Below are 25969 nucleotides of genomic sequence, written 5' to 3'. Positions count from 1 at the left end.
ATAATTACTTTGACTATTGCTGTCTTATGATCTTACTGAGAATTAACAGAGGTTTAGATGTTGATATTCGTTTAATTTGAAGTGTCACCATTGTGGCGATCCGTGTTTGCTTTAGTTGGGCTCTTGGTCCCCGTTCCTTTTACTTTAACTTTTCTTTGGCTGCTGTAACAGTGTGTTTGTGTAACACAATTGTTGTGGCAGAGAAAGCCTAGAAAAAGTTTGAGTGTTATCAGTTCAATGTTGATGATGACATAATTATCACAAAATGGGCCTTTAATATTGTGTTTAAAGTTTTGTGTTTATATTTGCCATTAATAACCACCAACCTTTTGGAACTGCATTATTGGTGAAGGTGTATTTATTTGAAGGTGTATAAAAAGCATGTGCACATTATGTTTTGAGCAAGAGTATCATACAGTCACACACAGACATCAAGATTTTGGATATGAATCACAATAACGGTGACAACCAAAAAAAGCTTGGGAATTAAGGATGAGTTTTGTACTATGAAAGCTACCCATCATGCATTGCAGCATGAAGCTTTTTTTTAAATTGTCACCATTGTTGGAAATCATATGCACAATCTTGATGTCTGCGTGTGACTGTATGATACTCTTGCTCAAAACATCATGTGCACATGCTTTTTATACACCTTCAAATAAGGGATCATTTTAATGTTTTTGGCACCAATAATGCAGTTCCACAAGGTTGTTGGTTATTAATGGCAAATATAAACACAAAACTTTAAACACAATATTAAAGGCCCATTTTTGTGATAATTATGTCATCATCAACATTGAACTGATAACACTCAAACTTTTTCTAGGCTTTCTCTGTCACAACAATTGTGTTACACAAACACACTGTTACAGCAGCCAAAGAAAAGTTAAAGTAAAAGGAACGGGGACCAAGAGCCCAACTAAAGCAAACACGGATCGCCACAATGGTGACACTTCAAATTAAACGAATATCAAAATCTAAACCTCTGTTCATTCTCACTAAGATCATCTGACAGCAATAATCAAAGTAATTATGTCTAAATGAGACCATAAATGATGTTGAAATATGTCCACAATGGCCACATTTTAACTAGTTTTAACCTTGTACGAAGGTTCGATGAACGTCTATATCGGACGTGTAGAACACGTCAAAAAAAGACGTCATAACTTTCATTCTGGCTCCTCAGTGGACGGCATTTCAACCTTTGATTTTTGTAACAAAGACATTGAAAAGAAGTCTTTCGGACATCATTTTGCTTAGTGGGGCTCTGTCATTTAGAAACATGACTTTTCCTATCACTACTATCTTAATGACACATATCTCTACCTTTTAATCCAGCTAGATGATCTGACGGTTGCTGCTCGCATCTCAGCCTACCTGATGGAAAATTCTTGCTGGATGAATGACCTTCACCTTCAACTCAACCTTGCCAAGACAGAACTGCTTATGGTTCAGCTTTCAGCCAAAACATACTTGCTGTGATCCTGCTGATTTGCCTTATCATTAGGAGGATCAGGCCCTTCCTATCGGAGCTACACAACTCTCTTGTTCTATCCAGACTGGGCTATTGTAATGCTCTCCTGGCAGCTCTTCCAGTGTCAGTCAAACCTCTGCAACTGATCCAGATGCTGCAGCAAGAGTTGTCTTTAAAGGTAGCCCTATGCCTAAACTCACTGCTTCCGATCTATGTGTCCTCCAGAAGCATGTGTTCTGCAAGTGAACGGCGCCTTGTGGTGCCATCATCCCAAAGAGACACAAAACCACTTTCACTGACATTTACCTGGACTGTTTCCTGGTGGTGGAATGACCGGCGCAACGCAACACATTTTCAAGAAACTGCTAAAGATCCATCTTTTTCATAAACACTTCACCCAATAATACTAAATCTTTGTAAAAAACAAACAAACAAAAAAACACCTTTCTATGTGTACTGTGCTAGACTAACTGGGACTTGTCACTGCACTTGTTGCTTTTTATTATCTTTAATTATTATCTTAATTGGTTAGTCACTTTGGATAAAATGTAATTGTAAATGTTAAAATAAGTTATACTGTAAAGGTATACGGTAATTGCTTTTTATTGTGGATATTTTTACATGTTCTAAATTATATACTAAGCTTCTATTTCCTATCAATCACTTATCTTGATGTTTAGTGTTTGTTCAATTACTAATACTGTAAATATGCAGGTAATTTGTACTCATACATTTAGTTAATTTAAAAGAAATTGGCTGTACATTTGCTATTATTAAGAACTTAATTAGAGATGTTGTGAAATTGGATCTGTACAAATAAAAAATAAAACTGTAAATTTACAAACATTTGTATTTGAATTTATGTACTTGTGTGCATTTTTTATACATAATTTCATTGTTATTTTACACATAAAAACTATATTAAAAGAAAATTACTGTAGATAGACAGCATTATTATATAAAATAATTTTATAAAACCTTAAATTTACAGTATTTAATTGTTTTAAAGGTGTATATGACTTTTTAAAACATTAAAAATCCCAATAATTACATAAGATTTAATGTAATATTAAAGATATAATCTGTTATTTAATTATGGAAAATTACTGTATTTTAACAAGATTGTTTTTTGCCGTTATTTTACGGTAATTTTCTGGCGCCCCAGCTGCCGGAATAATACCGTTTTTTTACAGGTTTTTTTTTTACAGTGTTGTTACCCCTTTATTACCCAAAACTTAACATATTGTTCCCTTATACCTACACGGAAGTACACTATAATTACAGAAACGTACACCGTAATTTCGGTTTACTTACGCAGTTGTTTGCGGGTCGTAATATAAAGTGTTACCACCAAGACTGTTGCCCACTGAAGCTAAGCAGGGTTGAGCCTGGTCAGTATGGGAGACCTTCTTGGAAAACTAGGTTGCTGCTGGAAGAGGTGTTAGTGAGGCCAGTAGGGGGCGCTCACCCTGTGGTCTGTGTGGGTCCTAATGCCCCAGTAAAGTGATGGGGACACTATACTGTCAAAGAGCACCGTCCTTTGGATGAGATGTTAAACCGAGGTCCTGACTCTCTGGTCATTCAAAATCCCAGGATGTCCTTTGAAAAAGAGTAGGGGTGTAACCCTGGCATCCTGGACAAATTTGCCCATCAGCCTCTGTCCATCATCGCCTCCTAATCATCCCCATATACTGTATACTGATTGGCTCTATCACCACTCTCCACCAATAAGCTGGTGTGTTGTGGGTGTTCTGGCGCAATATGGCTGGCATCATCCAGGTGGATGCTGCACATTAGTGGTGGTTGAGGAGATTTCCCCCTTCCATATGTAAAAGCGCTATATAAATGTAATGCATTATTATTTTGTATTAATGTAATTTTGTTGGAATAGTTTTGTTATTGCCATAATAAACTTATAATTGTCTTGCAGATTGCATGAATGTTTCCCAACTCATTATTTTGGTGTAATAAGTTGCATTCTCATTCAGATTCTGCAAAATAATAGAGGTAAATATCTCAAGAACAATGTAAATGGATTGTGGTGGAATTACTGCCATCTTTTGGTATGATGAAGATGTGCTAGTCTGGCGAAGAACTTGCTGTGTCTGCTGAATGAACTATTATTTCTCCAATCCACAAAAGGAAACAAAAGCTTCTGTAATTGTGCTTTTGGTACAAACATTGCAATATTGTTATTTAAAGGCATTCATTCTCAGTTGCTAACGCCAATGTAGAGTAGTGGCAAAAAGTGATGTTTGGAGGGGATATTTGTTTTTAATGACCCTACAAGTTTAATTAAACCATCAAAATATGAGGAAAATATTTTACATTTTTAAAACATTTTAAATATGAAGGAAGAACAAAACACTAAACTTGGTTAAGGTATTTATCTGATAAAATTATTTGGCAAAAAAAAGGCATATACAGGTTTTAGTTTATTATGTAAAAAAAAAATGCACAAAAACAAAAAACTATATATATATATAAAAATATATATTGACAACACAATCAGTTATTCATATTTCATTGGTTCTCTCTTGTTTTTGCATGTTGTAATTTCTTTGTATGACGAACTGACCAAAGATGATGTCTGCAATGTTGCTTTCATTGCTTTATTCCTTGCACTGGTTATCTATTAAGTTCCGAATCGATTACAAAGTATTGCTGACTCACTTATAAGGCCCTAAATGGTTTAGCTCCGGTGTATTTAACCAATCTTCTGTTGCGCTACAATCCATCACGTTCTTTAAAGGGATAGTTCACTTTGAAATTAAATTTTGGTATGTGTTAGCTTACCTCAAGGGCATCCAAGATGTAGGTGTCTTTGTTTCCGCAGTATAGTTTCAATTTTGATATTTTTAGGTCAAACCGTTCTTGTCTGTCAGTCATTTAATGCAGGTCTGTGGTCACTGTCTCAAAGAGCATGCACAGAGTCCAAATTAAAACAATTCCCCATCGTCCAAATTAAACAATTCCCCATCGTAAGTACACATTGATGGCCTAAGACATGAAACGAGCGGTTTGTGTGAGAAAACGAACAGTATTTATATCGTTTTTACCTCTTATACACAGATCACTTGGACGTGGCTGTGTATAAGAGGTAAAAACGATATAAATACTGTTCGTTTTCTCACACAAACCGCTCGTTTCGTGTCTTAGGCCATCAATGTGTACTTACGATGGGGAATTGTTTTAATTTGGACTCTGTGCATGCTCTTTGAGACAGTGACCACAGACCTGCATTATATGACTGACAGACAAAAACGGTTTGACCTAAAAATATCAAAATTGAAACTACTGCGGGAAAAAAAGACACCTACATCTTGGATGCCCTTGAGGTAAGCTAAAACATACCAAAATTTAATTTCAAAGTGAACTATCCCTTTAAAGTAACAAACCTCCACTAAAAGAGGGAGAGTGTTTTCACATTTGGCTCCTAAAATCTGGAATAGCCTTTATGATAAAGTTTGGGGCTCAGTTTTACTCTCCCAGTTTAGATTAAAGATGCATCTCTTCAGCCAAGCATTCACATAATGCATCTCATAACCTTGTACTCCAGTTATATCAGATGAAATGCACATGATTATTTATTTATTTGCTTGAAATGTTATGAACAACAGCTATGCTAATTGTGCTCCATTTGCCCATTCCGAGGTTACTCCAGCTCCAGTTTGGATCAAGCCTCTGAAGATTTCAGATGGCCCAACACCTGTGAAGAGATGATGCCAATCCCTGCTCGGACTGCAGATGATGCCAACTCTTAATCAGCATATACAAAACTGCCAACTTTTCCATATGTTGTAATCATGCTTTAATATGCTCATTGTTTCATTGTGTCATTGTACTTAAATAAATAAAGGATATTAGCTGCATTAGCCTATCTGAATAGAACTGAAGCCTACATTTCTGTCATATAAACATTGCTTTGACACAGATTACTCTTAATTATCATGTAGATAGGCTACATTTATTTTCTGTAAAGCTGCTTGGAACAATATATTGTAAAAAGCGCTAATGTGAATTTAAATGGATTTAACTGAAAAATAAAAAATAGGGCGGTACTTGATTTTTTTTCCGTGGGGAATTGATTGGATGGTTGTGGTGCTATTGCTGTGATGTCATGTGAGTGACAGGTTGATCCCGCCCTCGTGCCAGTAAACACGTCATCAGAGAAGAGAAGAGATGTCGCTGCAAGAAGCCCGCGGAAGATATTTTGAAATATGGGGAGCATGAATAAAAAACAAAAAAAACAATGGTATGCACAGATAAATCATTTATTATAAATGCTGAAATATTCCATATAAAATAAGAATGGTCAATTTTGATTGGTAACACTAACTAACCGAAAGAACGAAGGGTTGAATGTAAACACGAGGGGATGGGGCTATCAGACTCCGATGATGGATGACAAAATAACCTTATTACATTAAAGACTTTAGATGATATACATACGGTAGAGTAGTTACAAAGTGCATAGTATAGGCTAAGTGCTTAGTTTATATTTACGGACACTTGTTTTGCTCGTTTTTATAGCAAACAGAGTTGTGTTTGCCAGTGACAGGACGACTTCACCAATTGGCTGTTTTAGGAGGGACCTATTCCGCTATAATCTTTCATATATCTAATAATCTAATCTAATAATATATCTAAAGTAGCCTATCTAAAGTCTTTGATAAGGACTATCGACTACAACAATAAGTAGCATTGAGTTTACTTGCTTGACTAAACAGACAACCTGCTGTCCTTTAGTTCTTCTTTTTTTTTTTACTTAAGTTTATTATTATTATTATTATTATTATTAACAACAGAGTGTTGTTTGAGGTTTTAATATGTGTTGTAGAACAAAAAAAAAGTGAAATTATTGTTAACGCAATGAATTCAAACAAGTTTAAATAAATTCAAAGTCTAAATTTACCTTGTATTTATGTCTAAAAACCAGGTCGATAAATGTTTGCAAAAATAAATAACTTTAAGACAAAACATCAACGGTGTTTTTGGTGCACATGCGCACTGCACAGGAAACACTTGCAAACAAAGAGGAAGCGCTCGTGTGATTTAAAGGGGACCGCACACAATCCAGAAATCATGTTCTTATGCTAACACATTACGTTGTTTTTAAAATGAAACCCGGTGCATAAGGAGCTGGGGATCGACTTGCACAAAATACTGAGGTAAAACGAAATTGAGACGAGTTGCTGTAAAATCTCTCACAGTTAGCTGTTTGTATGTCTACTCACTGCTGCATATTTAAGCTAAGATTAGCATGTGAGCTAATTCCACGTTGATCAACAAAGCGACACGTAAACAGAACCACCAAAAACATAATTCTGAATGACTATTCTATCAGTATATTGAATTTCGGCACATGCTGTTTGAAAATGACATTTGTAGAATTTTTTATTTATTTATTATAAAGTTGCTTATATATTACTCTGCAGCGCATTGTGTTAGATTGTAGGTGTTTTATATTATAATTGATTAATTTCATATACGTAAATGTAAACTCACTAGTAGAAAATATAACTATGATCTTTGAGTAAAATGAAGCAGTATATTGACAGTATTGGGAACTCTTGCTTAAAGACAAAGTATTGATTTGAATGAATAGAACATTACCTTGTTTACCATTTTGTCACCTTGTAAGTTATATATTTGGTTTAAATTATTATTATTCGCCATCTACAATTGTTTCCCAACGTAAACCATTGTATTAAAAAAGGAATTTTGGTGTAATAAGATATTATGGTTTAAGTTTCACATGCAATTTTATTTACAATGTGACACTTAAACAGAACAAATTTGTGAGTCACCTTTTTAATCAATGTCTAATGACAAATTCGGGAGTTTTAAGAATTCTTTTTATTTATTTTTTTACACTAAAGTTATATAAAGTTGTTTATGATTTTCTCTGCGGTACTTTTTGTATATTTTTTAATTGACTAAATTTGGTTTCAATTCAAATAATTTTTAGGCATTTGTTGTTTAATGCTATAGTAAAGAAGGAATAAATAAAGTGTTTTCAGAATCAGCTTATCCACACCTCACTAGCCTAAGTTAACTTTAATCTTTCCACACAGTTAATATAAAAAGAAATTCCCTGAATACTGTTTAATCATGATCATTCCTTTTTCTTTTTTTTTTTGCTGCTTCTTCCTCCAGAAATTACCTCGGCTGTGTAAGATGAAAACTCTCTATTTTTGAACTTTATGCCCAGTTTTTGGTTTGGTGGGATAGTGAGGACACTAAGCAGATCATCTTTGCCAAAACTTTTTAGAGAAACATTATTCAGAGCAACACTAAATTGTCAATATCTCCAGTGCTCGAGAGCTCTCACATTTCCGTGGGGCTTTGCATCTAGCCCCAGTGGCGTCTTTTTCTGCGTGCCGCAAATTCGACAGTTTACTCTCAGCTCCGGCTCATATTTCCACGTTTCTTGGTCTGAGTGGCAACGTGAACAACCAGACATGGCAGAGCAGAGATACTGCGTGGAATACGCCAAACGTGGCACGGCTGGGTGCAAGAAATGCAAAGACAAGATCATGAAGGGGCTGGTCCGGATTGGTAAGATCGTGCCGAACCCGTTCAGTGAGTCTGCAGGGGAAATGAAGGAGTGGTACCATGTAAAGTGCATCTTTGAGAAGCTGGAGAGAGCGCGCGCCACCACAAAGAAAATCGAGGACATCACAGAGCTGGAGGGATGGGAGGAACTTCAGGATGAGGATAAAGAACTAATCAATAAATATGTTTCAGGTATTTGGCCACTGTTTTGCTCTCCTTGTTAAGTTTGCATCAGATGTCATTGCAGACCTGACATATGCTGAACAGTCTCTCTTCTCTTTAATAGAACTGGCAGCCAAAACCAATGCAAGCCCAAAGAAGAAAGTGCAAGCAAAGTTAAACAACAGTGGGCAGCTGTCAGCACCGCTAGCTGATCCAACAGTCAACGCTCCTCGCAAGTTTTCTGGCTTCACAGGTACGACACCAAGAGGGCATGGGTTTTTTCTTTTGCTGCTGTTTTTGTTTGTAACTTTTGTGTATCTTAAGATACATTACAGTTCAAATATATGGGGTCAGTTTATTTAATAATTTTAAAAGAAGTCTCTTATGCGTAACAAAGCTGCTTTTATTTAATCAAATACAGTGAAAAACATTAATATTGTAAAATATTACTATTGTGTTTTCTATTTTATTATATTTTAAAATATAATTTATTAGTGTGATGACAAAGCTGAATTTTTTTAGCACCATTACTCCACTCTTCACATGATCCTTCTGAAGTCATTCTAATTATGCCAATTTGGTGTAAAAGAAACATTTCATATCAATGTTTAACACAGTTGTGCTGCTTAATATTTTTGTAAAACCATAATACATTTTTTTTCAGGGTTCTTTGATTAATAGAAAGTTTAATAGCATTTTTTTTTTTTAAATAGAATCTATTGTAACAATGTAAAAGTTTTTACTGTCACTTTTGATTAATTTAATGCATCCTTGCTCCCCCAAAAATGATCTTACTGATGCCCAACTTTTGAATTGTAATGTAACTTGATTGTTGTAGAGATTTAAACATGATGATACAGAATCCAAAATGTATTTTTTGCCACACAAATGGATTGAGATTTTACCAGCCATAAATATTTCTTACTGGCAGTAAGACTGTATATAGACAGTTAACCCGGGTTCAGAATACTGGAGTTTTAGGCCGTTTTATGCCCGATTTACCCCTCCCGACATTTGGAGAAAAAGTCGCATCCAGGGCGTCTGTTGGTTCAGATGTTCGGCCCAGATTATATGGTAATGTGAGGCGTTTACAGAACAAATCTTAAGCCTCCAGATCTGCCCGAGGACACATCGGGGCCGCACCGACAATATCAAACCTGTTTGATATTTAGGATTTGAATTCGGGATGATTACGACTATGGTGACATCAGTACTTCCACAACAGCCAATAAGAGACAAGTCTACAAGGAGTTGGAAGTGACATAACTTTTGAAATGGCGTCCCTGAAAAATGAAGCAGCAGCTGTACGGATCCGGTGGATAACGGAGATGAACGGAGTGTGCAGGTTTGAGATTTGAAAGAAGAAACTCTGTAAAGATTCTCCTAAAGGCTGGAATACACTACACGACTTTAAAATCTGAGAAAAAGTCGTGTAGTGTATTCCAGCCTTTATGTGCGTGATGCAACCAGATTTCACAGTCAGTTGAGATCTATAAACTCCTGTAGTCTGAGCCCGGCTTTAGTATGTATTGGTTTGAATTTACATGGACGAGTAAGAATGAATTTTCATTCTTACTATTTATTTTATAAAGTGGCTTGCCAGCTGGAAAATAAATTTGTTGCCCATTTTTAGTTGCCACTGTTCATTTTGAGCCACTGATATAGATGTATAAAGCGTTCTATCATTTCATGCTCTCATTCTCTGCCATTTTAATACAAGGCTTAACACTCTTGTGTCCACAGCTACCAAGGCCGGTTCCTCTTCCTCCAGTCCTGGACCGTCTCCAGCCAAACCCTCTCAGGGCAGTGCTTTATCAGCTAAACTTTGTGACCCCAACCATAAAGACAACTTACTGCGGGAGTTCCGCAAACTCTGTGCCTTAGTCGCAGAGAAGTCAGGCTACAACGCCAAAACCGAGATCATCAGAGACTTCTTAACAAAGGGATCTGGTGGAGGTGAGCATGAATAATCTGGGCCATCATTAACACAAGCAGTCTCAAAGTTATCTCTGTTAATCTCCCTCCCACATCTTCACAGACAAATTCAGAGGAGATTTGTACCTGACGCTGAAGCTTCTCCTCCCAGGAGTGGTTAAAAATGTGTACAACCTCAATGACAAACAAATTGTCAAGCTTTTCAGCCGCATATTGAATTGCAGTCAGGATGAGATGGTGCAAGACTTGGAACAGGTTTGTTGCATATTTCTTTTATAAAAAGTAGTCCAAGAAGAGAAATATTTGAGTCTTTCCTTCATTGATCTTAATCGTTTTCATATAGGGAGATGTTTCAGAGACAGTTCGGATGTTTTTCGAGGACAGCAAGTCTTTCCCTCCAGCAGCCAAGAGTCTTTTGACCATCCAGGAGGTGGATGCTTCACTGAGCCGTCTGGCCCAACTCACTAAGGAAGATGAACAGCAGACAGAGCTGCAGGATATTGCTAAAAAGTCAGAAATAATTTAATCTTTGATTATATAAAATAATTATTTAAACCTCTGGTGCTGTGAAAAAAAAAAAAAAAAAATATATATATATATATATATTATATATATATATATATATATATATATATATATATATATATATATAATATATAATATATGAATTTTGAGGATGCCTAACTTTTAAATGTGTTTCTTGATTCCCAGATGTACCGGAAATGATCTGAAGTGTTACATTCGTTTGGTCAAACATGATCTGAAAATTAACTCGGGGGCTAAGCACGTGTAAGTGTTGCTGGCAAATTGTACTTAAAGGCATTGTGTTTGTTCTGTCTCACTCAGTGTAACCTTTCTCTCATCAGTTTGGATGCTGTGGACCCTAACGCATATGATGCCTTCAAAGCCTCCCGTAACCTTGGTGACGTAGTCGACAGGGTGCTACGGAACCAGCAGGACGCCTCTAATGGAACAGGACCCCGAAAGATCCTCAGTGTGGAGGCGTCTCTGATGACCCCCGTACAGCCAATGCTGGTCTGAGTCTCTAGTGCTCTTAAACCGATTGTTCACAAAACAAAAACGGAACATTTCTAGGGCTGCCCCCTAATAGTTGACTAAACGTTAGTCTAAATTTATTAGTTGCTTAGCCGCAAAAAATAAAGTCATGCGAGACAGATCGTTATCGGTGTGTCATTGTGGTAATTACAGTATGTTGGGCAGGAAATCCAAACGTTTGCCTATCATCCATCAACCTCATAAATGGCTTATTTGAAACATGCAAGTAGTAACAACTTGCTGCTCTCTCTAATTTTAACCTAGATAAATTTGTGCTATTATTAGGGGCATATTTAAGTGTTTGTGCGGAGTGTGGAAGCTGAAGTATTTGCGCGCTTTACTGCGCATTTTTTTCCTGATAACAGCGAAAAGAAGTCAAGTCATCTTCATTTATATAGCGCTTTTAACAATGTAGATTGTTTCAAAGCAGCTTTACAGAGATAAACGTATAATTTAAGGTAACAGAGATTGTTTTGGCTTTATAGCGGTTCTTTAATAAAGTTATTTTCCAGCTAAAGTTAGTTTTGAGTACCAGACAAAAACGATTTTTTTTTAACAGAGAACTTAAAATACTCTGTTATTTTTGGTCATAGATAAGAGTAATACATCATTAAAAACTGTAAACTTTTATTTGTGTAAGCTCACAATAACAACAAACATTGTTGCTTTCTGCCGTCTCTGTGAAGTGGAGCACGTCACAATTTACCGAAACTCAGCGTATACTGACTCAGAAAACACTAGGTTATTAATAAATAATGTCTCCTTTTTTTTTCGGACACATTCATAATAATTAGACTACTTTTGCCGGCGCTTTGTGTGCGCTTGGGCTTAATAGGCTATATATTTTGCCTATATATTAAAGGCTTATTAGTTTAGTATTCTCCATTTATGTAATTAAATTAATACAAGCATCCGATTAGTCGACTAATGGCTTAAATGAACGACTAATAGTTGACTAGAAAAATCTTTAGTCGGGGGCAGCCCTAAACATTTCTGTCATGATTTACTCCTTATGTTGCTCTAATCATGTTTGACTTGTATGACCCAAAACATTTTTTGGATGAAGCAAAATTGAGACATTTCTCAGAATTTCTTCTAAGTTCCACAGAAGAAAGTCATACAAGATTGGAACAACATGAGAATTTTGGGTGAACTATCACTTAAATTTCATGTTCTTCATCTACAGATTACATTCAATGTTAATTTGGACTAGTCTGTAGGTTATAGGTTATTAATAAGCAGTAAAGATATTTGGTCTAAATATATTTAAGAAATGGTAATAAAAGATCATGCCTAATATTTACTAAGGTTTTCTTAATGGTGTATACTGCTTGTTTTTATTCTTGTAGGCAGAGGCATGCAAGTCCATTGAGTATGCCATGAAGAAGTGTCCTAATGGGATGTACTCTGAGATCAAGTATGATGGGGAGCGTGTGCAGGTCCATAAGAATGGCGATCACTTTAGTTACTTCAGTCGAAGTCTCAAACCAGTACTTCCACACAAGGTCAGGACCTCCAGCAACTGTTAGCCATAATATATAATATAAAGGTGTGTGTGTGTTTAAAATCCAAAATGTATTTTTAAAGGGTTTGATTTTTCTCCTGCAGGTTGCTCATTTTAAAGAGTTCATACCGCAGGCATTTCCTGGTGGCCATAGCATGATCCTTGATGCTGAAGTTCTTCTTATTGATACCCAGTCTAGCAAACCACTGCCATTTGGCACTCTTGGAGTCCACAAGGTAAACCAGAGAGCAATGCTGTTTTAGTGTTTCTTAAGGCCCTGGTGCACATTGTACGATTTTGGCCAAAATTAATGTACAAAATTGGCATGCCAAGTTGGCCTCTTTTCCCTAACTATGACCACGTCTATATTCTCCTCTTTAGTTTACTTTTTTTTTTTTTTTTGCGCACATAAAAACCACAATTTCCAAAGTGATATACATGTCGTACCCAAGTTTATTAGATCCATGTTGTACAGTGTGATTTGTAATGATCTTATAGGATTGCCAAAATCACAGTCTGTTGCAGGCACAAAAGAATGTTTCACAAAAGAAATAACAAAGAATGTTTATATATATATATATACAGTACCAGTCAAAAGTTTGGAAACACTACTATTTTTAATGCTTTTGAAAGAAGTCTCTTATGCTCATCAAGCCTGCAGTTAAAAACAAAAAAACAAACAAAAAAAACCAGTAATATTATGAAATATTATTACAATTTAAAATAATGGTTCTCTTTTTTAATATACTTTGAAATGTAATTTATTTTTGTGATGCAAAGCTGAATTTTCATCAGCAAGTACTCCAGTCTTTGGTGTCTTATGATCCTTCAGAAATCATTCTAATATGCTGATTTATGATCAATGTTGGAAACAGTTGTGCTGCTTAATATTTTTTTATAACCTGAGATACTTTTTTCAGGATTATTTGATGAATAAAAAGTTAAAAAGAACTGTATTTATTTAGAATAGAAATCTTTTGTAACAATATACACTACCGTTCAAAAGTTTGGGAACAATAACTATTTTGTTTTTTTAAGAAATTAGTACTTTAATTCAACAAGAATGCGTTAAATTGATAAAAGGTGATGGTAACGATTTATATTGTTAGAAATGTTTTTATTTTGAATAAATGCCGTTTTTATGAATAAATGCTGTTAACGTTTTACTCATCAATGAATCCTGAAAAAAGTATTCCAAAAAAATATATTAAACAGCACAAATGTTTCCATCATTGATAATAACTGAGTATCAAATTATCATATTAGAATGATTTCTGAAGGATCATAAGACACCAAAGACTGGAGTACTTGCTGATGAAAATTCAGCTTTGCATCACAAAAATAAATTACATTTTAAAGTATATTAAAAAAGAGAACCATTATTTTAAATTGTAATAATATTTCATAATATTACTGTTTTTTTTTTTGTTTTGTTTTTTTTAACTGCAGGCTTGATGAGCATAAGAGACTTCTTTCAAAAGCATTAAAAATAGTAGTGTTTCCAAACTTGTGACTGGTACTGTATATATATATATATATATATATGAGAACAGCATTTGTATGAAACAGAAATCTTTCGTAACATTATAAATGTCTTTGTGGTCACCTTTGAGAAATTGATTGCATCCTTGCCGAATAAAAGTATTAATTCCTTAAACATCAACTTTTAAACGTTTATGAAGTCTTCTGAAGTAAGAGCATTGTTTTGTTTTTATGTGTTTCCAGAAAGCAGCTTTCCAGGATGCTCAAGTGGGTCTGTTCGTGTTCGACTGCATTTATTTTAATGGTGTCAGTCTCATGGACAAGTGAGTTAACCTTAAGGAATGCATTTATCTGAAAGTTATTTCAGGTTTTATAGGACAATAAAACATTTATATTAAAGGTTAATTGATATTTTCAATCTAAGACGTGAAAGATGTTGATGTGGTGATGTTTTCCAGACCTCTCTGTGAAAGAAGAAAGTTTCTCCATGACAATATGGTGGAAGTTCCTAACAGGATTCTGTTCTCAGAAATGAAGCATGTCACGGTCAGTTCTGCAGTGTTATTGTATGTTTTTCTTTCTCTACACATCTTGCATGTCCTCAATATTCTAGAATGTTTACAAATATGTGGGTAGGTCAAGTTAATTAACGGTTGATGTTATAGTAAGACTTCAAGGTGGATGATTTTATGATGGCTAATGACATTGTGTTCCAACAGAGAGCTGCTGACCTGGCAGAAATGATCACACGTGTCATCAGAGAGGGACTGGAGGGGTTGGTTCTGAAGGATCTCAAGGTACAGCCTGGCTATTTTTCGAATGTAATACTAGTGTACTGCAAACTGCACAGTATGCTATCTCTTAAAGCACTTGAAATGGTTTGCTATAACCTTCATGTTGTATGTTTGAAGGCCTTTACACACCGAGACAAATCTGCTCCCGTCTGTTCCATTTTCACGGAAAGTTTGCATATAGCGCACAGTATACATGTTGCAAAAATAGTATCAGGGCTCGACATTAAGCCTTGTCATGTGCTTGTCCTTCAGACCAAGTCGGTTATTCACTTGTCAGAGTAAAAAAAGTTGCTTGTCAGGATTTTTTTTTTTGTGTGGTGTAAATGTAATTTATTCTGAAGCCATATTCTTATTAGTGTTCTATCAGCTTTGACATTTAAATCTGCATATTTGTGATATTTACCCCGAGGTATTTTTTTTTTTTTTTTTTTAAAAGGGGCTTTTTTTTTCCTAATGTTAATAAATATATGCTTTAACTTCATTTCAAATTCTTAAATTTGATCAGTGAATTCAAATAAAACACTGTAGGGCTGTTTCCAATCAAATTAAATCATTTACACTAAAAAATGAAAACTGCATTAAATAATGTTATGAGATTGTTTTAAATATTTTTTGAATATACAAATAAGAAATGTTTGGGGGGGGGGGGGGGGGGGGGGGGGGGGAATGATACTTTAAACATGAAACTAAATCACCAATAGGTGGTGCCCGCCAAGTGACCATCTTAATGAGTGAGTCATTGAGCCATTTGTTCAAATGGCTGCTTCATTCAAGAATGTCATAAAATCAGAATCATTCTCGTATTTGTTACTGAAGTTTTAATCAGGCTACTTGTCCAGTCGGGCAAGTAAAATTCTCTTTCACTTGCCCCTTCAAAAAAATCCACTTGTCGCAGACAAGCGTTAATGTTGAGTGCTTCGTATATAGTATGATGAGCCCATGATCATAATGCCCAAAACCCAAGGATTCTGACAGCTTATTGCTCTCAGGTCTGTGTGGGTCCTAACGCCCGAACACTATACTGTCAAAAAGCCAGAAGAGCGCTATATAAATGTAACAAATTATTATTATTAATACATTTGTGTTTGCTAGATCACTTCATGCTACATCTGGGCTTTATTGCTGTTTCAGGGGCATTATGAACCAGGAAAGCGTCACTGGTTGAAGGTGAAGAAAGACTATCTGAATGAAGGAGCAATGGCGGACACCGCTGACCTTGTGGTGCTTGGAGCTTTCTATGGCAAAGGCTCAAATGGTCAGTATCAGCAGTCCAAATGGTTTTAAACAATAATTGAACTTCAGAGATGCTAGTGTAGCACAATTTTGAAATATTATGTTTCTGTCTGCCACACAGGTGGAATTATGTCCAGTTTCCTCATGGGCTGCTATGACCCAGAATCCAGAAAGTGGTGCACTGTGACCAAGTGTTCAGGAGGCTATGATGACGCCACCTTAGCCAGACTGCAGAAGGAGTTGGACGTTATCAAAATAGGCAAGGTAAATCTCATGACTTACTCTGTAGATTTTATTCTGCCTGCATTGCCTTATCAGATTTATGAAAGTTGCATGACTTACGTTTCCTGTTTATCTCGCCATTAGGATCCAAGCAAGATCCCAGGATGGTTGAAGATTGTCAAAAACTATTACCCAGATTTCATTACCCGTGATCCAGAAGTAAGACTGAGCCAATCCTCTTCCAAATACAACTAAAGAGATGCTTAATGTTAATGTGCTTGTAATGTGAAATGAGCTTGATGAGACTGTTAAAAGCCTGGTTACAGTGAGTATATGATTGGGAAAAACAGCAATGAAGGAACTTTAATAGCTTGTTATCTCTTTAACTCAGATGAATGTGTTAAATAGACCATACAACACTTAAATGTTTAAGATGTTTGTACTGAACTGAAACTGTAGAAGTTTGTATTGTGTGTATGACTGAGGAAGAATATATCCTGTTTGTTCATGCTTACAGAAAGCGCCAGTGTGGGAAATAACAGGAGCTGAGTTTTCCAAGTCAGAAATGCACACAGCGGATGGCATATCCATCCGCTTCCCACGATGCACTCGAATGCGTGACGACAAGGACTGGAAGACAGCCACTAACCTTCAGCAGCTTAAGGTACCCTTGATTGTAAAATGAAATTTGCATATCTGTAAGCATTTTGAGATGCAATTAAGAATGTGCCAATGCAGAATGTGCCATCAAGCGTCTCAAAAGATATGACGTGTGAAGAATTTCAGAGCAAGCTTTTCCTGGCATGTACAAAATGATGAAAATATGTTCTCTTAAAATCAGCATGAAATGAAAATTGGCCTCATTCATTTTGTAAATGCATGATCTTAATGTGAATGACTCATCCGTGTAGGTTTCTTTCTTTTTTTTCTGACCTCAGAATGTTTAATCAATGTCATAATTTAATCTTCCGGTGAACCAACAGATTCAGTGACGCATGTCAGACTTCTCCAAATATTTCGTTTGCTTAAACCCCGCCCCTCCACAATCAGCTGCCATCACGTATTCAGTTTTGAGTCCAACTTCCATTTCATGACAATTGTTTTTTTTTTTTTGTGCAGGAGCTGTATCGAATCTCGAAGGAGAACTGTGATTTTGAGGTGACAGCTGGTCCGTCCAAAACTAGCAAAAATGACAAGAGCTCCTCAGGAGGCGAGAGTGGAGGAAGCTCTCCCTCGACATCTCATGGAGCTTCCACAGCTAACAAGCCCAGTAAGCGTTTGCCATGAACAGATCCTGTTTGGTCTATAGCTGTCAAGTGTGTCATCTGCATCATATAAGTACCGTTAATAAAGCTCTTATGTTCTGTAATTGTTTCAACTGTTCAGAAAACGGTCATACCCCCAAAGCAAAGGCAGTGAAGACAGAATCATCCTCTCCTGCAGTTAAGAGGAAACTACCCACAGAGAAACAAGATGCCAAGAAGGTTATACATACACACACACACACTACCGTTGAAAAGTTTGTGGTCTGTAAAAAAGTCTCTAATGCTCAAGTCTGCATTTATTTGAACAAAAATACAGTAAAAACTGTAATATTGTGAAAAATTATCATTTAAAATAACTTTTCTTTTAAAATGTCATTTATTTCTGTGATGGCAAAGCTGAATTTTCAACATCGTTACTCCAGTTTTCAGTCACATGATCCTTCAGAAATCCTTCTAATATGCTGATTTGATGCTCAAGAAACATTTTTTACTATTAATGTTGAGAACATTTGTGCTGCGTAATATTTGTTACAGGATTCTTTAATGAATAGAAAGTTCAAAGGAACAGCATTTATTTGAAATGGAAATATTTTGTAACATTGTTAAAAGTCTTTACTGACATCAATTTAATGCAAACGTGCTGAATAGTATTCATTTGTTAAAAAAAAATCTTACTGACCCTAAACTTTTAAATGGTTTTTAGTCTGTAAAGTTTAGTCTGTATTGTCACGTCATGTTCATATGCGTTTTTGGTTCATCTCTCTCTTCAAATCCTGTGATATTGTTTTCTTTCAGATAAAAAAAGAACCTGCTCACAGCAATGGACAAAGCAAATTAAAGTCGATTCAAACAACCGACCCAAAGAATGAAAAGGTTTGTTTTACCTCTTGTGCTTGCTTTGAAACTTTATACTTAAGGTCTGTTCACACTTGGCTAGTTTGGTTCAATTAAAGCAAACTCTGGTGAGATTGCTCTATTAGTGTAGTTCGTTTGAAAAAGTATGAATGATGTTTTGAATTTTTGTCCATGTAATGCAAGTCAATAGGGTCCAAAACCACATTGGACCCCCGATTGACTTTCATTGCATGGACATTTTTCAAAGTAACGCCATTAGTGTTCTGCATAAGAAAGTGTCATATAGGTTTGGAATGACTTGAGGGTGAGTAAATTTTCATTTTTCAGTAAACTGACCCTTTGAAGCTGAATTTTGCTGTTAAAATATTTCCTCCTATCTCAGATTAACTATACATGGCCATTTGTAGGTTGATTGATTCCCTCAATATGTGTAAGCAATGTGCAAACTTAACACGTTTTCACCCTTGCCATCTTCCTGCAGACACTACTGGACATTTTCACAGGCGTGAAGCTCTACCTCCCAGAGTCAGTACAGGACTTTGAGAAGCTTCAACGTTACTTCCTAGCGTACGATGGAGATCTGGTGCCTCAGTATGACTCCGGTTCAGCCACACATACACTGGAAGAGCCAGAGGACGACAGTTCAGCCCAGAGGGTCACCCCCAACTGGATCTGGGAATGCATCCGAAAGAGGAGGGTGGTTCCCCCCTGCTGAACGAGATAAAGAGACTGCTCAAAGGACACTAGCACAAACCTCAGGTTTGCTGTTCTCTAACAAGCAATGTCATTGGAAAAAATGCCTGTTTCACCAGACCTGCAGCTACAGTAATAATGCTGTCAGTCATGGCAGACCAAGTTGAATGAACTTTTTCTAAACCATGTCTCCAAATATTTTTTTGTTAGCTTTACCACATTGTGGTATTACACATGTTGTACTAACAAACTTTAAAAGTTCCCTAGCTTTTCAAGTTTATGTTGGTTTGGACATTTTCTCACTATGGATTCTCATATTTATGATTTTTAAACTTTATTTTGGTGTCATTGACTAATGCTGACACTCATTTCTTAAGCATATTCTTCAAGAAGGTCAATAAGTGTAATGATTGATGACTTCATCATTATACAGTGTCATTTATCTGTTTTGACAAGGATGTTTGTTTGAAGAATGCTCTTGGGCACAGGACGAGTGATTAATAATACAACGGTAACCGCCATGAGGCATGATTGTGGAATGGATAATTGTGTAGAGTAAATTGGGCAAGAGCCCTCTAGCTTAGTAATGGTAGTTACGTGTCATTTCAAATGCTCCAATCATTCTAATTAAAACAAGCTTTTTATGCACAAAGAAACTGATTTGTGCTTGAATCGAGTCAGTCTAGCACGCAATGGGGAACCGCTGTTATGAGTAATTGTGTGAGTGTCTGTAAAGCACACTAATTTTCAGAATTGGGTTTTTTCTTGTCTAATCAGTAAGGTGCACTCCAGTAATTTATGGACTTATACTGACACACAGAGGTGAGATGGCATAATGCAAGAAAAACAATTTTTTTTTTTTATTTGTACAGTTGGTACTGAGGAAAACATTGATTTAAGTTACTCATTGCTCCATTCATCATTTAGAAAATATTAAGGTGCCAACATAATGTAAAATATTTTAATTTAAAAAAGAATGCAAGGCCTTTGTGACCTCAGTAAACGCATAAAAGAAAAGTACAAAGACACACAAATGTTCCTTATCACTTGTCAAAGAAAAAAAGTCCATAGAAATAATATACATATTTACACTGACTCTAAATATTCCTCTTAGTCTTTGAAATCAAAAGAAGGACGGCCATTTGTATTGTCTATGAAAAAACTGAGTGGAACTTCTGTCAAGGTTTACTGCTTTCTAGTTTCCTCTTGCCTGAAATGGAGGCGCTCCTCTCTTCTGACCAGTGACAAAGATCAAACTCCTCTACCAGATGACAAGCCTAAAGTTTTTAAAAAAAGCAAACACACAGTAAATTGTAGCAATGTTCCATGTGTACTCAATCAGTATAGATGTTATCGGTCTAGATTTTTTTTTTTTTTTTTTTCAACCCTGCTCCAACACACTTACCTGCTATACCCTGAATAGTAGGAGTCTTAACTGTTCAAATCACTCACGTTCGGTTTGATGAATGTTTAAATTGGCAAGACTTAGTTTAAACCGATAGCAACGTGTACTGTTCAGGTCTCACCAGCGCTCGTGCGCTATCAACACCCGGGTGATGACGGCATAAATGACTGGTTATATTAGAGCATTTGGCACTCCTATTGAACAGTTTACAAAGAGCGACTGTTTTGTCCACTTTTTTTGATCATCACTGTTGTAATGTACTGGGAACCCAAAATGAGTATCCATCGAACGAAAAATACATTAGGTTACCAACGTCTGTCCGTTTAATGCATTATTTTCAACAAACCATATTATAGATGCGACGTCAGATTTAAGATGAACCGCAGTGCAAGTGTATGGAGAACGGTACGGTTCGATATAAAAAATATATAACTGAGAACATTACACCCCTACTGAATAGCTGGTTCAGGTGTGTTGGATTAGGGTTGGAGCTAAACTCTACAGGATGGTAGCCCTTGAGGAGCAGGGTTGGAGACCCCTGATCTAGACAACTTATCCTAAAACCACCTGTCGTGATGATTTGGTCAGAGTTGCGGTTCGTAAGGACGGAGTCTCTGCGTTCTCCACTCTCTGCAGGAGTACACGTGTGCGTGGCACATGGCTCCACGACTGGCCTAGTCCAGCCTTCAAATGCCCATTTCCATCTTTGGTCACATGGTTTGTCACCTTCAATGCAAGATTTCACCATGTCAGTATCTACTACAAAGGACATTTTGATAATTGGTCATTAACTAGTCACTGTGGGATGGATTTCCTTGACTTTTCCAGTTATATCTAAATACTGGCTCAAGATTTGTAAAGTCGCGACAGATCTTTTTTCCATATTGTGACGTACATCCAAGTCAAACAGATAATTGAAAAAGGAAAAAAATAGGATGGGACTTGGTTTTTTCAATCAGTTGTTAATTAGTGTAGCCAATTGTAAGAAAAGTAGACTAAATCATTGGAGATCTCCCCGTTTTTACCGGAAGATCAAGTTACGACATTGATTATAACAGTGCAAGGTCTAAAAAAAAAATGCTTCTATATACACACATGTATGATTCATTCACAATAAGATCTATAACATGCATTTACAAAACAGATAGGATGAATTTTCAATTAATGCTGACTTTAAAAATTGTATTCTCATTCGCAAAAAGAATATACAATATACACATATATAAACAGGAAATAGAAAGGTGTATACCAGCACAGCAATGTTGAAGTCTTTGGCGATCATCTTCATCTCTCCAGCAACTTGCATCAGCAGGGACATACCTGATGCAAAGTAGCAGAACTGACTTCTAATGCACGATATAATGATAAAGTATTGTGCAATACTGTAAACAAATACCCTCATTTTGTTTCCCTCCGAGCATGGATGAGAGCACAGCAGAGACTGAATCCACCATCAGCGCTTTGACTGAACCACCTCCAACAGACGCCTGGGCACATTCAAGATTTCTACTACAAAAAAACACTTCTATCAATCAATGGACTTTCACACAGAACAGAACCTACCTTCTGAAGCCCATTCGATCTTAGATTTTGAAGACATGCGAGCAAAGAGAAGACGTCAAATACTCTGAACACCTTGATTTTTTGAAGTGCCTCCATCTATGTATTGAAAAGGAAAAGCAATTACGATACAAGACGGTAAAGTTCAGATTCATATTCTGGTTCAGTACAAAATAAGCTTGACGGCATTTGTGAAATAATGTTGATCTTCACAAAAAAAAAAAAAAAAAAAATTTGACTAACATACTATTAAAAAAAAGTAACAATGGAAGTTACAGTGAGGCACTTACAATAAAAGTAAATTGGTCAAATGTAAGTGAATTTTGGAGACTTAAAATGTGAAGCTTTTCATTTCACTTCCATTGTTAACTTCTGTATTATGTTTTTTATATCAATTTTACAGTTGTTTTAGGGTTTATATTAAATTAAATTAAATTTGTATATAAAATCAGACAGAAATGGTTACGAAGTGATTTTTTTTACACTAAATTCATATAACATTGTGTGGCTTTATTTTTATAAAAGAAGGGACAAGAGGAAATGTAACATTGACACAAATGCTAATCCGGAATATTGAACATACAACAGCAAGCACTACTAATAAATTAGACTTTGATCACCTGCTCCTCCATATTAGGGGTCCTGGTTTGTAGCATCTGAAGCAGTCGGTTGGCACACACACCACCCCTTGTGTCAATGTAAAACACAGTCTGCTTCAGCTGGTGGGACATATTAACCGCAACACTAAAACACACCTACAAAGTGATTGAGAGACACACAGAGCACCGTTGAACACCCACTCATTTGCCCACCCAACCCTAGTAAGTAATAAAAGCAAGGTGGACTTTGACATTGTGGAGCAGGACCAAGCAACTGAGAAGAGTTTCCAGAACAAAAGGTCACCTGTGTTTTCCCGCTCCCTGGACTTCCTATCAGCTCAGTTATTTCCCCTGTGTACAGCCCAGAATCTAACAGCTTATCCAAACTGAAGAGAAGACAGCACAGATTTAATACAAAATAATACAATATACAGAGACTTAATGCAAAATACATACACTACCATTAAAAAAGTTGGGGTTGGGTTTTTCATGTTTTTTTTAAAGAAGTCTCTTATGCTCACCAAGGCTGCATTTATTGGATCAGAAAAGAGGAAATTCAGTAATATTATGAACAATGTTGGAGGTAACGCATTACAAGTAACTTGAGTTACGTAATCAGATTACTTTTTTTAAGTATCACATTACTTTTAAAATTACAGCAAGATATTTGAGTTACTTTGTCAAACAAGTAACTCAAGTTACTTTGTTTTTCCTTTTAATGACTGACACCTCTCCTGTCCTGTCCCCAGGCGTTGTGTGCGCTGTGTTAACATGATGCTTGCATTTACTCATCTCACTTGCACACAAAAAAAAATAGATATTCCTCAAAATGAAAAAAAAAAAGTATTATTCAGAGTATTATGCAAACTCTGAATATTATATTATGCAAACCGACATTAATTAAATAATACAAATATACTTAATTTCACTTTATTAACCAATGTCTTTGCTGCTGACCTTCGATGATCTAATTCAACCGTACTATTAAAGCAAAAATGACTTTAAATAAAGATCACATTTGTGTTTAATTTTTAAGTAAGAGTGTTGAACTTTCTTCTCCTGCAAAATGGCATCACAGCTGAAAGGTTTATTTGAGCTGTGGCCTCTAACTGTACAGCCGTGAATTTGCATTTCCTTCAGCCTTAGGCTTACTCATTTCCTTTTTGGGTGTGAAAGGGCCTTTACATTTGCCAAAACTTTTTTGTTATTAAAAAACACACAAACAAGCCGGTGAGGATTCCCAGGTGAGGAAAAGTAACATAACTCATTACTTTCCATAAAAAGTAACTAAGTAGCACAATTAGTTACTTTTTTAGGGAGTAACGCAATATTGTAATGCATTACATTTAAAAGTAACTTTCCCCAACACGGATTATGAAATATTGTTACAATTTAAAAGAACTGTTCTCTATTAGAATATATTTTAAGATGTAATTTATTCCTGTGAGGAACTTTCAGCATCATTACTACAGTCTTTAGTGTCACATGATCCTTCCGAAATCATTATAATATGCTGATATGACGCTTAAGAAATATTTCTTATTTTTATCAGTGTTGAAAACAGTTGAGCTGCTTAATAATTTTGTGGAAACTGCAACAGCATTAATAGAAATACAACAGCATGAAATACAAATATTTAGTAATATTTTAAATGTCACTTTTGATCAATTTAATGTGTCATTGCTTTTAATAAAATCAAAGTGACCCCAAACTTTTTAACTGTAGCATATATACAAACTATTTATATATTATATTATATTATATTATATTATATTATATTATATTACGAATACTCCACATATATATAAATATATATTTGGGACCTGGGACTGCCGGTGGACAGAATAGCTGTGGAGCTCAAGAGCTCTTCATAGAGATCAGCTCCAGAGACAGGAAAAGCAGTGCACTGAGCCAAGAGCACACGCCGAACAGCTACTAGAGCCTGAAAGATAGGACAGTATTTAGCTAGTTAACTTGGCTTAGTTCAGTTTAGCTATACTGTCTTTGTGATAGGTAATGGTAAATTAAAGATGAGGCCTGAATAGGCGTTACAAAAAACAAACAAAAAAAAACAGTCATTCCACATACCTTGTAAGACAATGAACACTTTTTTGCAAGTTCTTCTGGGTTACATGAGACAAAATCCTCAACTGAAAGAATTAAACACGGATGTATTATTAATTTAAGACCACAGACAGTTACAGAGTAAACTTTATTAATCCCCATAGGGACAACTGTAGTGATTGAGCAGCAACAATAGTTCAATGAATAAACCTCTTATTATTTATTTATGTCATTCCAAACTCATATGCTGCCCTGCCATTTTTCTCTTGTGAACACAAGGAGACATTCCACAGAATCTTTACACAGCTCTTTTCCACACTATTAGTGTTATTTTTAGTATTATTGAGATACTATTAAGGTTTTATTAATATTTTAAATTGGTTATTATTTTGTTCTATTTTCATTCTCATTTGAAAAATACATTTTGTTTCATAAGGGAAAATAACACTTTGGGGGTGAGAAAATAGCTACAGGTATCTACTAATAATACAATATGCAGATTTATATTTCCAACACAATAAAGAAGAGCCTAACACAATCGCACAGTAAATAATCCTGACATTAAAAAGAGAAAAAAAGGACAAGTGGAAATACATTTTTACTGTGATATTACTGTGGTAGTTGGTTTAACCCCATAAAGCCATTGTTAGTACTATAGTATTTCTTTTTAGTGCCATAAGAATTAATTTGAAACTACATGTATCAGTGTGATGCTCAAAGTCAACACCTGTTCTGATGTCCTCTGATTGTAAAGCCTTAATGAAGTCCTCGTTTATTCCAGGGCAGATCCCTTCTCTCAAGATCACCATGACTCCCTGGACAGAGTTTGAGGACATAATCGACAACAACGTTATTAAAAAAGAGGTAACGTAATAACAACGCTACGTTAAGCATCTTAATAACAAAATACTTGATCTCACCAGATGGCTAGAAAGCCCATTAACACACACATACACACGTATTCTTCACATTAGAGTTCCTCTGAGTGTCTTCACATCTTGAGAGTAATCTTCATGACTTTAATGCCGCCCGCCACATTTCAACACCAGTCACCGTTCAGCGTGATTGACAGGAGCACCGACCAATCACAGCCTCTGAATGTTTACAT

The 25969-nt window shown here is 35.8% G+C and overlaps 2 protein-coding genes across 3 annotated transcripts; one reads left to right on the top strand and one right to left on the bottom strand.

Moving 5' to 3' along the window:
* The first annotated feature begins 6488 nt into the window (after positions 1–6488).
* On the top strand, positions 6489–20139 carry lig3 (ligase III, DNA, ATP-dependent). 2 transcript variants are annotated; one of them, XM_079872293.1, is made up of 21 exons: positions 6489–6645; positions 7634–8224; positions 8319–8447; positions 9938–10150; positions 10233–10384; positions 10473–10639; positions 10841–10918; positions 10996–11164; positions 12535–12690; positions 12794–12925; positions 14415–14494; positions 14630–14717; positions 14891–14968; positions 16097–16220; positions 16320–16462; positions 16565–16639; positions 16938–17084; positions 17540–17690; positions 17807–17904; positions 18481–18558; positions 19022–20139. In XM_079872293.1, the coding sequence occupies exons 2-21, from the start codon at positions 7681–7683 to the stop codon at positions 19253–19255; spliced, it is 3036 nt and encodes a 1011-aa protein (XP_079728419.1). In that variant the 5' UTR covers positions 6489–6645; positions 7634–7680; the 3' UTR covers positions 19256–20139. The 2 variants fall into 2 exon arrangements, with proteins under 2 accessions (XP_079728419.1, XP_079728420.1); XM_079872294.1 differs by having other exon boundaries at positions 6573–6645; positions 7918–8224.
* On the bottom strand, positions 20058–25919 carry rad51d (RAD51 paralog D). Its single transcript, XM_079872295.1, has 11 exons — positions 25782–25919; positions 25589–25676; positions 24886–24947; positions 24621–24739; positions 23102–23183; positions 22819–22953; positions 22202–22297; positions 22035–22125; positions 21888–21958; positions 21206–21364; positions 20058–20510 (listed from the first exon to the last, which is right to left on the bottom strand). Exons 2-11 carry the CDS (start codon positions 25668–25670, stop codon positions 20412–20414), a joined length of 996 nt encoding a protein of 331 aa, XP_079728421.1. The 5' UTR covers positions 25671–25676; positions 25782–25919; the 3' UTR covers positions 20058–20411.
* Between the last annotated feature and the right edge of the window lie 50 nt (positions 25920–25969).

Source organism: Squalius cephalus (genome assembly GCF_949319135.1).
Source record: "Squalius cephalus genome assembly, chromosome: 5".
In the NCBI taxonomy this organism is placed as follows: Eukaryota; Metazoa; Chordata; class Actinopteri; order Cypriniformes; family Leuciscidae; genus Squalius; species Squalius cephalus.
This window is presented reverse-complemented; position numbering and strand designations above follow the sequence as displayed.

Coding starts and splice junctions, on each gene's coding strand:
- rad51d (XM_079872295.1), bottom strand. CDS start 25,670: ATGGTGATCTTGAGAGAAGGGATCTGCCCTGGAATAAACGAGGACTTC. Junction 22,126..22,201: donor GATCGAATGGGCTTCAGAAG/GTAGGTTCTGTT, acceptor GAATGTGCCCAG/GCGTCTGTTGGAGGTGGTTC. Junction 21,365..21,887: donor ACTTCAACATTGCTGTGCTG/GTATACACCTTT, acceptor CTTGCATTGAAG/GTGACAAACCATGTGACCAA.
- lig3 (XM_079872293.1), top strand. CDS start 7,681: ATGCCCAGTTTTTGGTTTGGTGGGATAGTGAGGACACTAAGCAGATCA. Junction 14,969..16,096: donor TGGTTCTGAAGGATCTCAAG/GTACAGCCTGGC, acceptor TTGCTGTTTCAG/GGGCATTATGAACCAGGAAA. Junction 16,463..16,564: donor ACGTTATCAAAATAGGCAAG/GTAAATCTCATG, acceptor TCTCGCCATTAG/GATCCAAGCAAGATCCCAGG.